Source organism: Echeneis naucrates, chromosome 3 (assembly GCF_900963305.1).
Source record: "Echeneis naucrates chromosome 3, fEcheNa1.1, whole genome shotgun sequence".
In the NCBI taxonomy this organism is placed as follows: Eukaryota; Metazoa; Chordata; class Actinopteri; order Carangiformes; family Echeneidae; genus Echeneis; species Echeneis naucrates.
The window spans coordinates 27,992,625-28,010,686 of NC_042513.1; the positions used below are offsets into that span (position 1 = coordinate 27,992,625).

General features: G+C 43.0%; 1 protein-coding gene across 3 annotated transcripts in view; it reads left to right on the top strand.

Annotated features, from left to right (window-relative positions):
- vps13c (vacuolar protein sorting 13 homolog C) overlaps window positions 1–13,966 on the top strand; it is a 39,464-nt gene extending 25,498 nt beyond the window's left edge. For all 3 annotated transcript variants that reach the window (XM_029499056.1, XM_029499057.1, XM_029499058.1), the window contains 17 exons: window positions 254–394; window positions 475–556; window positions 676–745; window positions 1,144–1,255; window positions 1,335–1,448; window positions 7,226–7,356; window positions 7,614–7,695; window positions 7,816–7,929; window positions 8,241–8,316; window positions 8,713–8,876; window positions 8,968–9,013; window positions 9,109–9,232; window positions 11,012–11,126; window positions 12,535–12,626; window positions 12,723–12,846; window positions 12,956–13,036; window positions 13,268–13,966. In XM_029499056.1, coding sequence (XP_029354916.1) covers window positions 254–394; window positions 475–556; window positions 676–745; window positions 1,144–1,255; window positions 1,335–1,448; window positions 7,226–7,356; window positions 7,614–7,695; window positions 7,816–7,929; window positions 8,241–8,316; window positions 8,713–8,876; window positions 8,968–9,013; window positions 9,109–9,232; window positions 11,012–11,126; window positions 12,535–12,626; window positions 12,723–12,846; window positions 12,956–13,036; window positions 13,268–13,366 — 1,767 coding nt within the window. In that variant the 3' untranslated portion in view covers window positions 13,367–13,966. The remainder of the gene's footprint in view (window positions 1–253; window positions 395–474; window positions 557–675; window positions 746–1,143; window positions 1,256–1,334; window positions 1,449–7,225; window positions 7,357–7,613; window positions 7,696–7,815; window positions 7,930–8,240; window positions 8,317–8,712; window positions 8,877–8,967; window positions 9,014–9,108; window positions 9,233–11,011; window positions 11,127–12,534; window positions 12,627–12,722; window positions 12,847–12,955; window positions 13,037–13,267) is intronic.
- Window positions 13,967–18,062: the final 4,096 nt, after the last annotated feature.

Here is an 18,062-nt window from a genome sequence, read left to right on the forward strand (position 1 = left end):
TAAACTTCACTGATGAAACATATGAAGGACCTAACCCCTTAGACCAGGTTTCCTATTGCACTGAGGTCCCTTACTGAGTCAATGTGGATCAGAATCCACGCTGAGCAGCACTTCCTGTGGTTGTCATGTAACATAAACAAAGATAGAAGTCTCCAGAGCTTAGCTGTCTCACATAAGCAGGAAAATATTATCATCATTCAGTCATTAAGGTGTCCAAAAACATGATGGAGACTGTGATGTCACTGCTCATCAGGTTAACCTCAGTGGAGCAGTCATGAAGATGCGTCAGCCATTTTCCTGCCAGGTGAGGAGGAACTTCCTGCCTGGGATCCAGGTGGAGTTCAAACAAACGCTTCACCAGCGCAGCCTGAGAGCTCAGCTGCACTGGCTGCAGGTAACCGCATCTGAACACACATGGCTAAAAGCACACCTGTTCAGTACTCACCTGTGTGACTGACAGATTTCTGTGTGCAGGTGGACAACCAGCTGCCAGGTGCAATCTTTCCCATCGTCTTCCACCCAGTCCCTCCTCCAAAGTCCATCGCTTTGGATTCAGGTGTGAATGTAATTCAGTTGTGTTTCTGTTTCTGTTTCCCCTAAGCCCAAACGCTTAACCCCACAGATGCTTTTTTCTTGTTTGTATGACAAGTTGACTCTGAACTCTGTTCTCCACAGAGCCCAAGCCATTCATTGACATGTCCATCATCACCAGATTCAACCAGTACAGTAGCGTCACACAGTTCAAGTGAGTAAGAGCCAGTTTAACCAGACACACCTTTAGTCAGCTAGGTGGTACTAGGACCCCTGAAAACTGTTTATAATCCCAGACTGGTGCACAGCCTGTTGCCACAACTTTGCTTGGATCTGATGGTGGATCAGATCCTGAGGTACTGATGGAGTGACCCTCTCATTGTCTTTTAGCAGAGTACCATGACCCTAGACTGGGAGAACCATTAACCACACAACCCAATAAATAACCCAAATATTCACATACACAGCTAGCTGATCAGCCCCCACTCAGCAAACCCACTGTCTTGGTTCTGAAGTCTCAGATCTTGTCACATCCTGATGCCCAGATAGCATTCGTTGTCATTGTCATGTGACCAGTTGGAATAATGTTTTTCAAATATCTGTGTACTTCAGGTACTTCATGGCCCTGGTTCAGGAGATGGCAGTGAAGCTGGATCAGGATTTCCTAGGAGCCATCTTGGCTCTGTTCACGCCTACTACTGACCCACGTGCCAACAAACAGAAGGTAGATCAGGAAGGCAGGCTGACCGTTCAGCTTTGTGATGCCAACAGCTCCAAGTTTTAACATCAGACTTGTGTTTCAGTCGCGGCTTATAGAGAGAGATCTGCAGCTTCTGCAGGCTGAGCTGATGGAGGCGTCGATCAGTGACACATCGGGACTTAGCTTCTTCGAGCATTTCCATATCTCACCTATCAAGGTAACATTGCACTTAAAACCTCTTCTTCTTCTTCTTGTAAAACGCTGCCTCCAACAAATTTGAATCACATTAACCTGGGTTTTATTTGTAAAGATATAAAACTTGTGGGGACTTAGTTGTGGCTTCTAGTAAAAAATTGACCGGAGACATCGCTTCTTTTTACTTTTTACTGAACACTTGCTTTAAAAAAAAACAAAAAACAAAAAACAAAAAAAAAAAAAACGGAGAGTCATTGTTTACATATTTAACATGCGTTATTCTCTTCTTCTCTTAATCTGTTACTCTGTACTAACAATTTCTTATTCTACTATTTTTGCGAGTACAACTAAACATAAGTGCCACCTTGTGGACAGAATGAGTAACTTTTAAAACTCCTTTTAAACTACCAAACAATGAATTATCATCCATTATTTATAGACTTTTAACTTTAGTTTCACTCAATGAAATAATGTATTCATGAACTAAACCCATGAAATAAAGATACCTCTTCCTCCCCCCCATCAAGGCAGTTCATATTCAAGTCTCTAAAGGCTATAAGAGTTGAACTGGTCTTCTTAATATTGTCCTCTCTGGTGTGCACACAGCACAGGATCTCACAAGTCCGTCTCTTCCCAGGAACAGTTCTTTAATAATTCCTGTTTCCAAACCTGGTGTGGCATTCTGTCATCTCCGATGAGTACCAGGTCACCCTCCTTTAGAGGGGTTGATGGTGGGATGTTTCTGGTATGTGCTGATCTCAGTTCTAGTAAATACTCCTTTTTCCAGTGAGTCCAGAAGTCGTTGAGAAGGCACTGGCAGTATTTCCATCTTCGGGTCAGGTCCTCACGGCTACTGCTGGAGGTTTGATTGGCAGCATGAAAGGGCTTAGGTGGTAAGGAGGAAAGTCGTCTTCCAATCAGAAAGTGTGATGGAGTCAATGGCTGAGGTTCCTCTGGTTCATTGTAGACAAACGTGAGTGGTCTTGAGTTGATTGTTGCCTCTACCTCTGTCAGCAGAGAAGAAAGCTCCTCAAAGCTAAATGAAGCCCTTCCCATCACTTTTTTCAAACATGTTTTCACTGATCAACAACAAGTCTCTCCCAAAAACCCCCACCCACCAAGCTGCTTGCTCTGCAATATACTTCCATGTGATGCCCTTTTCAGCAAAATGTCTCAATAATTCAGGCTCTGTAATAGCTTTCCAGAGCTCCTTGAGATCTTGATCAGCTCACTTGAAGGTCCGAGCATTGTCTGAGTCGTCAACTCTGCAGAGGCCTCGTCTAGTTGTGAATCTTTTGAATGCCAGGAGGAATTTTTCTGTCAACAGGTCGGAGACCAGCTCCAAGTGAACTACACGAGTCACGGTGCAGGTGAATAATGCTATATATGCCTTTTCCACTGTGCTCTTGGTCTTAACATATACAGGACCTGCAAAATCCAATTTAAAACGGAGCTGCCTCTGTGATTCAATCTCTGGGAGGGGGTGCCGTTATCTGCTGTGCAGCCTTTAATCTGAATTTCTTGCGTGTAGCATAGGCTGGGATCAACCCTTTGACCATTTGACCAGCTGCACCAGTGTCTCTCTCATTCCTGAATGCATCACATTGTCATGAGCATTTGATGAGCATTTCAGACAGCATTTCAGTCTATGATTGGAGGTCAAGATCCATGGATGCTGCTCAACGAAATTTAGGTTTGCGTGTCGCAGTCTCCCTCTGACGCACATTAAGCCCTTTTCATCAAGGAAGGGCTTTAAGTCTCTGAATTTTGAGTCCTTATCAATGTGGTGCCCTGCCTTTAATTGAGTCATCTCTTTCTGGAAACCTTGGGTTTGTGCCTCCAAAGCCCAGTGTCTTCCAACTTCTGCAAGCTCCTCGGCTGTCAGCTCTCCCGTTCTCTTTTCCTCTGAGCTGATGTTATGAATGAATCGTCTGATCCAGGCTGTGACCCTGAAAACAGTTTTCACCTTGCTGTAGTTCTCCAATTTTAGCAGTGAATCTGATGATGCATTTTCTGTGTTATTCAGCTGGACTTTGACATTAGATGATTTTAGTTCAACTTTTATTTCTTCTTCGCAGAGCTCACTATTGGAAGACTCTGGCCACATAGCTGAAGTGAGAAAGGGTGCTCCTGACCACTAGAGCTCATCTTCTTTCAGTCTCAAGGCTGTTTGACCTCTTGTGATCAGATCAGCTGGATTCAACTTTTCACTGCAATGCGACCAGTTTTCTGGCGTGGTCAGTGACTGTATTTCCATCACTCGGTTTGCAACAAATTGTTTCCATTTTTGTACAGGGTTGCCAATCCAGTGTATTACTATCATGGAATCTGAATACATGCAGATTTGGGTCGGATAGATGTTCAGTGCCTTCAATAAACTGTTCCCAAGTCTTGCTGCAACCAGAGCCACCATTAACTCAAGACGTGGCAGGGTGACTTTCTTGATGGGTGTGACTCTGGACTTGGACGTAACTAGCCTGGTGACAGTTTCTCCGTTAGCTGTCTGTCCTTGGAGATATGCCACTGCTCCATAGGCTTTCTCACTGGCATCACTAAACATGTGGCAAACTTGGCCTTGTTCATTTTGCACTTCAACAGCTCCATACCATCTGGGAATGACAATTTGATGGATCTGCAGCAGCTCTGTGCACCACTGCTGCCATCTTTGAGGGAGGTCATCTGACAGCATCTCATCCCATCTAATTCCCCTTTGCCACCTGTCTTGAAAGAAACATTTCACCCTTATTGTGAATGGTGTCAGGAATCCCATGGGGTCAAATATTTTAGCTGATGAGAACGCTTCTCTTTGTGTTTTCATTTTCTTTGAAAATGTCCATCATACGTTTGAGCTCAAAGACCTTTAATACACAGCCGTGTGCATCTGGTTCCAGAGTGAAGTGAAGTCCTCCTTGTTGCTACTACTAGCTTTCGGTTCAGCAGAGTTCGTGGTCCACTTACATACTCATTCCAGCAGCAGACAGGATTTCTTTTGCACTTGTAGTTAGCCCATAAGCATCTCCAACATTACCTGAGCTGGCTATGAAGTCATCAACGTACAGAGAGTCTTTGAGAATGTTCACAGTTTTTGGTTGACTTGTTTGGTACTCTTTCAGGTGATGTCTGATTGTGGCTGCCGGCAGGAATGGGCTGGATGACACTCCAAATACTACACCGGTCATTCTCAGTGTGCAGGTAGTTGTGTCATCAACATCTGGGGGTCTTGTAAGCCACAAAAATCTTAAAGCATCTCTGTCCCTTTCATCAATAGATATTTGAAGGAAGGCCTTTGTGTTATCTGCCATAAAGGCAATTGGTTGCTGTCTGAATCTCACTAGAATATTCAGGAGGTCCGGGTTCAGATTCAGCCCAGTAAGCAGGCAGTCATTGAGAGATGGACAGCCGTCCTCATGTGAAGAAGCATCGAAAACAACTCTCAACTAGTTGTAGCCTTGTCCTCCCTTATTACTGCGTGATGTGGCAAGTAGTACTTAGTGTTGCAGTTCTGACCTACTTCTGTGGGTTTGATCTCTGGAGCTACTTCACATATTCCTTGGTTAAGTCCTCTATTACATCATTATATCACTTGAAGAGTGTCACATCCGTTCTCAGTATGTTTTTCAGACCCTTGAATCTCTTCTCTGCAACTCTCAGATTGTCTAGGAGTTCTGGTGTATCTTGGTGCCATGGCAACTGCACTTTGTAACGCCCCTTACCATAACTGACTGACCTGTCAAATATCTGTTGAGCCTCAGTGTCATCAGTTCGTTCTTGGCTTTACTTGAGATGCCTAGGGACTCTATTTCCCAGAATGTACTCTGTACTACTCAGAATGTACTACTACAGAATGTAATCTGTGTGGTTTCCTCAATGCCAATCTTCATGCATGAAGCTTCAATCATGCTTGACATAGACACCGGTCCCTGTACTGCCCAGCCGAATATGGTTTCTAAAGCAATCAGGGAATCTGATAACCTTTCAACTCTGCCAGATACAATCTTCCTGCTGTCTGCTAGTCTGCCCCAATCAGTACAGACAGCTCCATCTCTTCATCATTGCTGCCTTAAAGATCTGCTGATGGCAGCCCCTTCTTCTCCAGTTGCAGCTGGATGGATTCTCCAGGAACCTGCATGATGGCAGAGTTTGCTTGTGGTGTCTCAACAGCTTCTATTTCAATCCCTTGATTTTTGTCATTTGCAGAATTAGCTTTATTAGCTTTACCACATTACGTTCTTTTGGTGTAGGTGTATCGCTGCCGAAGGTGTGGAGCTTTAAAGTCTCTTTTCTTACAACTGGCAAACCCCCTGCCTTTACCTGCTTCTCCAGGACAAAGCTTCGCTGGCTTACTCCATCCATCAGGCAGTACACCTTTTTCCTTCCCTTTAATCCTTCAGCCCATGCAGTCACTGTAGAAGCTGCATTTTTATTCTGTGTGGTTATTGGTACCGTGCAGGGAGCCACAGATGACATTACAGTATCAGTAGTCTCTGGAGAGGTACAGGTGGTTTCAGGCTGCTCATTCCTCTCACACAATGTGAGGTGGTGTCGCCGTCCGCATGCACTGCACCAAATGCTTTTCATTCGACAGAACTTGGCAATGTGATGTTGTCCAAGGCACACGAAGCACCTGCCCATTTTCTTTAGCTGATGGTAGTCTGGGCTTTCTGTATTTTTCACTCACCAGATCCGGTTTGCAACGTTGCTGGTACATAGGCTGTGTCTCCTTGTTGCTTCCCACTCTAGACAGTTAGGATGAACGCTCTCTGCTTTCGATTTCTTGCTGCAGGAAGGTGAGGAGTTTTTTAAGCTTCAACTCATGTCCTACCTCTGCTTTGCAAGTATAAGCAAGAGATAGATCTTCTGGGATGTTCTGGACAAGTATAGGGCACAGTAATCCTCCATAAGTCTCTGAAACTACTCCCAGTGACTCCAAGCCTCTGATTTGGACCTCACACTCGTCATACAGCTGTCTCAAGGCAACAATGTCTGAAGATTTTTTAACTGGTGTCCAGTTCAGTAATTTAGCCATATGTGCACTCGCAATTAGGTCCTTTCTTCCAAATCTTTCTTTCAGCATCAGCCTCTATGGCGTTAGTATAATTGCTGTCAGTTGTTTTCAAACCTGCAATGGCTCTGGCGGTGGGACCCACAAGATATGACTTGAGATATGTTAGCTTTTCAGCGTGACTCAGATCATTGTTATCGTGAATTGCTGTTTCAAACTGATCCCAGAACTCTTGTCATCTTGATATTTCACCGTCATATTTATTTATGTACAGTTTGGGCAGCTTAACCGATGGTCTGCTTGAATGTGTGCATACATCACTCAGCCGAGGGCTCCGCTCACTCATTCTTGCGTCTTTCTCAATTGTTCGTTTTGCACCGGCTTTCCAGAAGTTAACATTGTCATGACAGTCCACTGTTCTTGTGACATCCGCTTCATGCTGGTCCATCGATATCTCTGCATCAATCTCTCTTTCTAATTCCTGGAGACTGTCTTCTTTTACTGCCAACATGGAGAGTAGCTCTCGTAGATGGTCATAACTTACATGCACATTATCATTACATTATCATCCATTATTTATATACCTTTAACTGTAGTTTAAGTTAATGAAATAATATATTCATGAACTAAACCCATGAAATAAGGATGCAACAAAACTACCAGAGAGAGTATGAACCACAAAATCAGTCACAGAAGAAACATGTCTGACTGAACAGGCCAAACTGTTCCAACTGTACCTCCTCACCATTTCCAGCACCCACTCCCCTTAGCCGTATTCTTTACATGTCATATTTCAGCTCCACCTCAGTCTGTCTCTGGGCTCCAGTGGGGGCGACTCAGCTCAGGAAGCTGCAGCTGTTCAGTCCCTGAATCTGCTGCTTAAAAGTCTCGGAGCAACGCTGACTGACGTTGATGACCTCATCTTCAAGTGAGTCTCAACAGCTGCACAACACCAATGCAATAACACAACATCAGAGACACTAAACATTTACCAATTTTTATTCATCAAATTGATTTTCACCACCAGGAAACAGCTGATCTGTGAGTTGGCTGAGCTGTGCCCTTTCAGAACAAAAGATGCCTTCCTATCTGGTCTGATAGTCTAGTGCGTTGACTGATGATGTGGGGTGTGAAAGTAAAAGCTGTTTCTTCTGTCTGCTCTGATGTCCTGGGTGTCTCTGACAGGCTGGCCTTCTTCGAGGTGAAGTACCAGTTCTACCGCAGAGAGAAGCTGCTTTGGGCTGTGGTTCGCCACTATAGTGAACAGGTGACATTTATCTTCTGTGGCACTAAGAGTTGCCTGAAACCTGATCCTGAATCCCTCTGGTTGGACTCCAGTCTGCCTCAGGTACAGACTTTAAAGGCTCTGTCTACTTTCTGGCTGCAGTTCCTCAGGCAGATGTATGTCCTGGTTCTGGGTTTGGATGTCTTGGGAAACCCATTTGGACTGATCCGAGGCCTGTCTGAGGGAGTGGAGGCCTTCTTCTATGAACCTTTTCAGGTGAATCATACCTTATGTGGCGTCACGTTCGAACACATATGAGCTTTTTTCTTTTCCCAACAAAAAAATGATGTGTTCATTAAGATTTTAATGAGAGTGCATTTTCAGACACTCATCTCATGCTGCAATTCAACATTTTATTACATTATTACATTATGAATACAAACAAGTGTCTTTGTAAGGTCATGAGGATTAACTCAGCAACAGTAGGTTGGACTGTTGGTCAGCGTGAGAAATAATGATGAACAATGATGAACAGAATAATGTATTCCAATCAAATAACCTGTTGGATGATCGTTTTGTGTCCATAGGGGGCAGTCCAGGGTCCAGAGGAGTTTGCTGAAGGTTTTGTGATCGGGGTTCGGAGCCTGTTGGGTCACACTGTGGGTGAGAACATAACTGGTCTATCAGTGGGTAACAATGGTACTGATTAAAAAGCCAAAAGGAAGGAGACCAGCTGTTCCTACTGAGAACAGTCAAACAGATCAAATCCTTGTGTTGATGGAACTTTAACATCAGTTTGACACTTGTACATTTTGATGTGTTTGTGGTGTAATTCCATAAATGTAGTATTAAGCCTTTAGTATCTGATAGAGGTCCTTGGGTGATGCCTCCTGGAGTAAAACAAATGTGTCCAGGAACTGTGGGTAAGGTAGTACCCAGGAATGGACACAGAAGAAGTGCTTGATAAAGGAAGATGTGTATCTGGTTCTCACAGGCATCACAAGTCTGCAACAGTGAGTTCATGACTCAATTGACTGACTCAGCCCCTGATGCCTACAGGTGGTGCAGCAGGTATGGTCTCCAGGATCACAGGCTCAGTGGGTAAAGGCCTGGCAGCCATCACCATGGATAAAGAGTACCAACAGAAACGGCGTGAGGAAATGAACCGACCACCCAAAGACTTCGGTGAGAGTCTGGCTAAAGGAGGAAAAGGACTGCTGAAGGTACAGAGTTTCGACCAGACCCTGGTTCATGAGTCCAGATCCTGATGCTCAAATAGCAAGGAGGTAATCTGATGTTTGTGTGTGTGTCTAGGGTGTCGTAGGTGGAGTTACAGGTATCGTCACCAAACCTGTGGAAGGTAAGTCCCTGATTCTTTTTACCATGAGGTCAAGATGTCCAGTTAGTCCAGTCAGAGTTTATAGTTTTCTTCCCCCCACACTTTTATGTCAATAGGGGCAAAGAAGGAAGGGGCAGCAGGTTTCTTTAAGGGGATTGGTAAAGGCTTGGTGGGGGTGGTGGCTCGACCGACCGGTGGCATCGTGGACATGGCCAGCAGCACCTTCCAGGGCATCCAGAGGTAAAGTGGGGGCGTTAATTCAAAGGCTCCTGGTTTTATCCCCAGTCTCATGTGTGGGTGGAATGATTGACAGGGATTAATCTCTGTAGGAGAGTGATTTCACTTCACAGTGCATTTACATTCTTATGGGGAAGAGATCACTCTACTGATATTGTCACACAATCAAACAAACTTAAAATAAGCGCTTCCAAAAATCTTAATCCACAAGTAACAGACGAATACCACAGTGCAATGGTTTGACCCCTTAACCCTACCAATCATTACATCAAAAACAAGGAAATGAGGTCAAGGGTCATAAATGTACTTTAACCTTTGTTACATTTGTTTTTTTAGCTTCTGAGACTTTGTCGATTTGTATTTTTTTTCCAGTATTTTGCTAAATGAAAATCCTTTGCGTGTCTCATTATGTTGTGTCCTCACTAATTTTCACGTTTTCTGCTTTTATTTTCTGTCTGGTGTTGATGTTGTCTGAGATTTTAGTTGTGTCTTTTTTGTGGTTTTGGTGTGCAAGTATTGTACATGAAGTCTGTTAAAGCTGAGCTCCTTCACTCACTGCTCATGTGAGGTTTTGTAGTGTCAGTGATCCAGTGGATAGACTGTTTGGATTTACTGACTGTTTGAAGCAGTGAGATGGAGAAGTGCTTTAACAAGCAGCGTTTTGTTTGTTTGCATGTGATTATCCCGCAGCAGAGGGACGGTAAGTGGCTGCATCGTGTCACAATAAAAGCCTCATCAATGTCCTGAACTGATACATGCTCATCGTATATCATATCGCGCTTCACTCTAACTTTGCTACCAGCCCTTCCCCTCTGTAAGCCCCGCCCCCAGCTTGTTGCAGCACTATGAGACAAGAAGCCCCAGAGGATAATGAAGGAGGGTGGGCCAGTTACAGTCAGCTACAATCACTCACATACAGTTGGTTAGTTAGTCAGTAACAGTCAGCTACAGTCAGGTATAATTAGTTTGTGTTCTCCAAATCAAACAGCTATATTTTAGAAATTCTGTTGTTGACTTGACAACCTGCTTCTTTGCCTACCTGTCACTGCTGTCTGGCGGGTCCATCAGTCATGTGACCATCAGTCAGTTCACGATAACCTGTTGAATGTTACCGTTTCATGCTGTCACTGTAGAAGTCATGACAGGTGAGATATCTCAGCAGCATCGTTTGCATCCAAATGAACCTGCTCTGAATGTCAATCGGTCCACCCTAACCTGGTCTAACCTAGTCTAAGAGACATTGTGGAGATGGTAGCTGGACCTGCTGGACCAACACGATCCCCTGGGGAGACCCACCTTCTGAACCAGAACCATGTGCCCTGTTCAGTCCTGCTAAGAGAGGAGGAGGTTCATCAGAAGATGTCAGAATAGGAAGATATCCATTAGAGGATGTAGGTAGAGGAGGAGGTCATTCATTGTGGTCCAGATCACTGTTAAGAGTTACCGCTGTTAAGAGACCATTGCTCCATTTTGATGTAGATGCCATCTTTCTCTAAACCTATAGCAAGTCCAGCTGCCCTCTCTTAGTGGTACTAGCATCTGGATGACACCAGGTCCTTGAATAATCCAGATCCTGGTGTAATCAGGACCTACTCTCATCCGGTGCTGTTTCAGTTCGCATGTTTATTTATGATGTTTCATCTTGAATCACATCACAGTTCAAACAGACATTCACTGTGTTTGAGCTCAGCTACAGTTAATTTTGAAAACAGACAGAAGGGTTACTTCAGCAAACTAAAATTGTGTGTGTGTGTGTGTGTGTGTGTGTGTGCGCTCTTGCAGAGTGGCAGAGTCGACAGAGGAAGTGACTAAACTTCGTCCTGTTCGTCTGATCCAGGAGGACGGTATCATCCGTCCCTATGACCTGACAGAGTCTCAGGGTTTGGAACTTTTTCAGGTTTGATCATTTTACAGCTTTGTTTCTGGGAGGGGCCAGTTGTGATATCCTGTATTCTTTAGCAAAGTCAGAGGTCATGAACAGGAAATGTTCCCTTGCATGGATCATTGATAAGAAGGAGGGTCCAAATTCCCTCACAATAAAATCCTAGAAATAGAAAAAAAAAAATAGAAAAGCTGAATTTAGCAAACTTTCAGAAGTCTGACCTGCCAGACAGAACACAGCAAAGAGTTGAGTCATTGGCGTCTTGGATTTAGGTACCTGAGACAGAACAGATTAATAAGAGATTAAAACCTTTTTCTGAAACAAGACAGCTTGGTCCAAAACACAGAGCTGTTTTAATGTGAAATTATGTTTGATTTATACAAACTGTTGTTTCTTTTCTAATGCATGTTTCTTCTTCTCTTTCCTCCTTCTTCTTATTCCTCCTTTTTCTTCTTCTTCTTCTTCTTCCTCCTCCTGCTCCATCACATGCAGCTGGATGAGGAATAAACTGGATCAACAAAATTTAGCTTGATGAAACATGTTTGATTCATTTCTATTTGAATCTGAATTTTGTTTGTCTGAACCGTCTGTCTTCTCTCACACGACACCAATATTTTTACACTTTTTATTCCTTTCTCATTAAAAAGTTTATTAATTGTATTTATATTTCAACATTTAGAAATAATTATAGGAATTTTTTTTTTTATTGATCCACACTTCAAAGTACTTACTGTGTATCTGTGATAACCTTATTGTTTCCATAGATTGTAGCAATATTTTTGTAAGTGACTGAAGTCATCAATGGAAATCTGTTCAGTCATGTTTACTTTCAGTTCTTATCTTTGGCATCCCTTTCAGCATGACCCCTGACTTTCGGTTGTGTAGTGTTATCTGGATCTGTGACATCTGTAACTTAACTGTGGAATAAATGAACTGTGCTGATTGACACTTTCCTTTCTTAGACCTGCACACATCTCAGCAGTGGAGTTATCAGTCATGTTTGTGCTCAAAACTCACTGCCAATCTTAAATGTTGATGCATCTTTTCTCACATTATTGATCATATATGAATATCTGTATATTATTATCCGTCATAATACACCTTTAGTGTGTGAGTTGTTGGTGCCTGAACTTTCAGTTTACCACTGAAAGCTTGGTAATATGTGAGCATGGAGGTGTTTTTGTATCACCAAATCTTCATAATCAGTTGTAAATGTTTCAATAATCAGCTATAATAAAGCCCGTCCACCTGCAGGCTGCAGCATGTCAGCAATGATGCAAAGACTGTCACTGTGTAGGATGTATTGATTATTAATCAAATTGTAGTGCTCAGCTGTCGTGAAAACTTGCAGCTGAGATCAGGAAATGACAGACAGGACTAAGCAATAAACTGTCCAGAATCATACTTTGTATTTGTTTTTCAGCGTTCAGAGATCAAACAGCTGAACGGTGAAGTTTTCAGAGGCCACTGTCAGTATCCTGGACAGAGGAAGACCACCATCCTCATCACAAACAGGTACGCACTCCACAAGTCCCATCCAACTGAAGTCATCAGAAACTGTTTTATTTGTTATTCACAGTAGTATTTATGGTTTTTTGTGTTGCTGCACAGGAGGGTTGTGTGTGTGAAGGAGATTGATTTTGTGGGTCATTTTAACAAAGAGTGGGAGTGTTTGTTCGAGAACGTCTATCGTCCTCCAACTGTGGTGGGGTCCGAGCTGAACATTTACTGCAAGGTACAAAACAATGGTGCAAAAACCTGAAATAAACCCAAGAAAATTACTGAAAAAAAAACCTTTAAAAACAAAAAAAAGAAACAAAACTGTGTGTGTGGTTGTCTGTCAGGAACAGCAGAAATTGAAGCTACCAAGAAGAGACGAGAACTCAGTGAGGAGGATTCAGCTCCAAGACCCTAAAACTGCTAAGGTAGTGTGTGTGTGTGTGTGTGTGTGTGTGTGTGTGTGTGTCTGTGTGTGTCTGTGTGTGTCTGTGTCTGTCTGTGTGTCTGTCTGTGTGTCTGTCTGTGTCTGTGTCACTATCTGTGTGTGTAGCGTATTTGTGTTTCTCTGTGTGCGTGTGTCTGCCTGCCTGTGTGTATGGGCATGGGAAAGGATGCTGTATATCAGTCCCTTAACTGGTTGCTATGGTTACCCACAGACACTGCAGGCAGCCATATCAGATGCTCAGGTAGCGCAGCAACAGCACCAGATGGCAAGACAAAAGTCGCAGCGCTTCTTGAAACTGGACAAGCAGTGAAGTCACTTCCTGGACACTAACAAATCAGAGCTCACTCAGCATTTTAGGTCATTTACAGTCATCACCAGGCATCAGACAGCTTGCTTACAGGACAGAAAGTTATTAAAACCTTTATTGGCTCTTATGATATGGATGCTGTATGAATCTTGGGATTATCTTTTTTTTTTTTTTTTTTTTTTTTTTTTCAGTCACTTCAAGTTTAATGAAATTAAAATCTGTACATATTTTAATTTTCATTTATTATTTTATTTTAATTGGTGGTGGTACTTTTTGCTTTCAGGCTGAACTTTCACAGGATGAAGCCATAAAAGGGGCTGCAAGAATATTTAGAAAAATCACTATAGTCACAGTGTGTCATCCTCAGTCCAAAAATAATAACTCAACATGTTTGTTTATACATTGAAATGAAAGAAATGCCATAAACATTCATTTGTTTGATTTCTTCATGAATAAGTTAGTTTCCAGTCTTTGAGATGAAAACATGTCTGAGAGATGTAAACATAAATGAGACAGTCATACTTAATTCTGTTTGTTTGCAAAAACAATCCTGACGTGTCAATGTGTGATTTCCGAGAAACGCTTATTAAAGAGTTAATGATTTCTATTTTTTGAGCATGAACTTTTTAGACAGAGTGAGACGTCACCAATTGTCTTAAAGCAACATCTCTGTAGAAGCACAGTCGACTGGAGGATCGTCTCCATGGAAACCTTTGGCAGCAGTGGAGTGAAAAGACCATCACCTAGTGTGTGGGAGGAGCTTTTGTCCACGAAGAGCCAATCAGGTGATCGGAAAATAGCAGGTAATTAACTCAGACTGACTGAACGTTAAAATCCTCAACATGAATTCTCAGATCTTCCTGCTCGTCTGGAGACTGGACTTTAGAGGCAGAGCTCTGCTGACCCCCACAGGTCAGAGGTCTTGCAGGTGGTGTTGTGGGACCCCGTGGTCCTTTGACCTGGATCATGACACAACATGATTCAGTTCAGTCTGCATCAACTTTATCCTGGCTCAGACCAGCAGGAGGCAGTAAAGAGAGTTTGGATTTGTGTGGGTTCTGGGAGACCTCAGAATCCAGCCCAGCCCAGCTCAGTCCACATCCTGGTGCCGTTCCACTGGTCTTACTGGTGGTTAAACCCCCCCCCCCCAAGAGTGAAGGCGAATGTGTGTAACAGCTGTTTACAACACAAAAAACAAAAACACACTCCGAGTCACACATGCACTGAGGTTGTTGCTTTGCATGACGTTGTCATGGCAATAATGAAAACAGGATGGAGCTGCTGAAGATGGTTTCCAGATGTTGGAAGTTTCTGCTGACTCGTTTATACTTCACAAACCGAGTCAATAGGGACATCCCCTGATTGGCTCCTTTTCAGGCTGAAGTGTGACCTGATTGGACGTTGTGTCTCATAGCGAACTCACTGTGAATCAGGTTAGAGGCTGCTCTGATTGGGGGCCCTGAGTCCATAGTGGATATTTTTCCCCCCAATAATCTGACCTCAGAATTGCTCCTGACATTTCAGAAGGACTTGGAACAGGTGGAGTGGACTCTCCTTAGACTATAACCCGAAAGCTCTCCTTCAGGAGACTCATCTGTAAGAGATCTTTTGCTGCATGACCTTGTATTTTTCATGTCAACTTGGATGCATTTATTCAGACAGTAATTGGTAGCAAGGCTGACAGAAAACAGGGAGAGAGAGAGGAACGACCTGCAGCAAAGGTCCCCTGGCCAGATTCAAATCAGGGATGCTCTGATTATGTGGTATGCACGCTAACCACTTAACAAACCACAAAAATGGACCTTATCTTTAACAAGCCTTTAGGAAATTGGCCGCAGTCGGATAATTAAGGTTATGGACTGTTTACACTAAAGAGTATTTATTAACTGTTTATCATGTGATGATATTTCAAATCAAATCAAATCAAATTTATTTCTCTGGCTCCAAATCATAACAATGGTCCATCAAGGCTCTTTACACAGAGAGCAGGTCCAGACCAAACTCTTTATGGAGCTGTTAGAGACCGACAGATCCCTCAACATATTTCAGAGTATTTACTGATTATTTAAAGGTTGTTTAAAGGCTGTTCATGGGATATTTTGATCTGTTTACAGGTTGTTTACAGGGTATTCCCTTTTACTACAATTACTCTTTTCAAAGTATTTGGACAGTTGATAGACACTGACAGTTACAGATGTCTCATCTCTAAAAGATGAGATATTCAGCTCTCACTCATCCTGTCTCCATGGAAATACATTCTAATTTATTGTATCCATGACAACAGATTGATATCTTCCCGTTTCTACACAGCTGTAAAAGGAAGTGTAGCCTGATCCCATTTCAGTTGAGGTCATCATTATGAAGCAGCAACAATTCATTATCAAACAAAAACGTGTCTGATAACAATCTTAACATTAATTAATATATGATTAATAAATAAAGTGATAACCTGACTGATAAATGATTGCTCAGTGACTTATTCAGTTGTAGATCATGTGATCATACGATCTGTGCTCCCTGCAGGTAACCCTAACCCCCCCCCCATGGTTATAGCTTAAACTGTTTGTTCTGGATATTAATGGGCTCCTGTTCATGTCGGGTGCAGGTTTTGTGGGGGTGGGTTGGGGGATTCTGAACCAGTTGGCTCAGAGGCAGCTGGTAGAGTCCTGAATGGATCTATGTGGTTATAAAAAAAAAAAAAAAAAAAAAAAACAGTCAGGCTGGTGTGTGTGTAATCACTTCCAGCTGTCCGAGGCAGACCAGAAGATGATGTTTGATTTCTTCACAGTGAGAAACTGAAAGTGTTCCCCACTAAGTCCACCATGTTTTTACTATTTAACTTCACTTCCTGTAGTTTCTTCAGTTTAATGGGAATTCAGATAAACTTCAGGTGGGAAATTTCACTGAAAGTGTCTGTCAGATAAGTACATAAGTTACATGGACAAAGTAAATAATGATATTGATGAATTCTGTCAGGAACTTCACAACCGATTTTGTCTGTGGACAGAAACATCGAGAGGATGGTGGTGCAATGGTGGAGGAGGGGTGGAGTGGAGAAAGCAGAGTGAGGGTTAACTGGGCCCCCAGGTATGTTCTTCTCCCCCAGTGACTGTTAGCTTAGTTTAGATTAGCCCCCTGGACCAGACTAAACATGAAACTGTTTGTATTTGAACTGGATCGACCTCTGAAGTTTCCATCACAGATACTTCAACCTCCGGCTGATTTATGACCCCTCCCATTCTACGGAGGACACCACAATAATCCCTGCCACTGACCAGAGACTCTTCACACTTTACAGAGGAGACAACCAGAGACTACTCTCACTCATTGCAGGACAACCACCAGCGGCTCCTCCTACTATCGGAGAAGACCACTGAAGTCTCCTCCCACTTTGCTCTGCTGAAGAAAGCAGCTATTTCGTCTTCATCCTTCATTCGTCTTCCTCATCCTCCCCCCTAACGTTTACTCTCAGACAGCTGTTCACTCTCACAGTAACGGATGTTTATGCTTCTGTCATGGTTCTCCTCTTCCTCCTCACGTTGTCCTCCTCTTCCTCATGACTACTTTTTCCTCTTCCTCTTCACTTTGTCCTCCTCCTCCTTCCTCTTCTTCCCTGTTTAGATTGTTGATGTTTCTCATGGAGCATTAAAACCTCAACGTTGATTCCGGATGACCATAAAAGTCTGAATCCGAGACCTGGAACAGGCTTAGTCTTCATCATTATCATTACTGATCATTACTGATCAGCTAAGAGTTTAGACACTCCCACCAACTATCTCCAGGATACATGCTCAGAATTATCTTTCCTCTGTGACCTTTGACCACAAGCAAAAGGAAGTTGATTTGCTGGACTTTTTCAGTGCTTTTACAACTGCACTTAACAAAATAGGGGGAAACTTTAAAGATGCCTTTAGGGATCGGGGGGCAGATGTGGCCAAAAACAAGAAGCAGCTCATCTCAGGATTCAAGAGTTTTATCGACAATTCACTTGCTGATGCTGCTTTCTGAAATGATTATGACAACTTCACACTTACCAGAGTTTAACCTGCAGGCTGTTTGATCAACAACTTACCATCTTCAAACTGGCTTAGTTTCCCCTGAGTGATGACTGCCAGGTGTTTAGCTGCAGGCCAGATCAGCCAGACAGAGAACATTTAAGAAGAGCCTTTTCTAAAGAACCTGCATTTATAATAAATTGTACTTGTTTAAGGGCAGTAGGCAGCACCTTGGTTAATACTGTTGTCCCACAACAAGAAGGTGGTGGGTTCGGTTCCCAGCCCTGGGCCTTCTTGTGTGGAGTCTCCATGTTTACTCCATCCAAAGACATCATGTTTGGGTTCATTGGTGACTCTCAACTGTCCGTAGGTCTGAGTGGTTGTTGGTTTCTGTCTGTCTCTGTGAGGGACTGGAGACCTGTCCAGGGCGACCCTGCCCTGAGCTGGGATGGGCTCTGGAACCCCCGTGAAGATGGATGAATGAGTGATTGCACTTGTTTATTCTAACAGTTATAATAACAGGTTATGTTACCACACACCAATATAAAAGTCTTTGTCTTCACATCACATCAAATTGTCATCACACCAACTCAAATTTAAGTTTTGCAGTTTCCCTTTCAATGTCAAAAAATAAGAATTAAAAAAACAACCACCAACCAAATGAAGAAAAAAACACAAAGAGAGATGCAAATTGATCGAGCAGG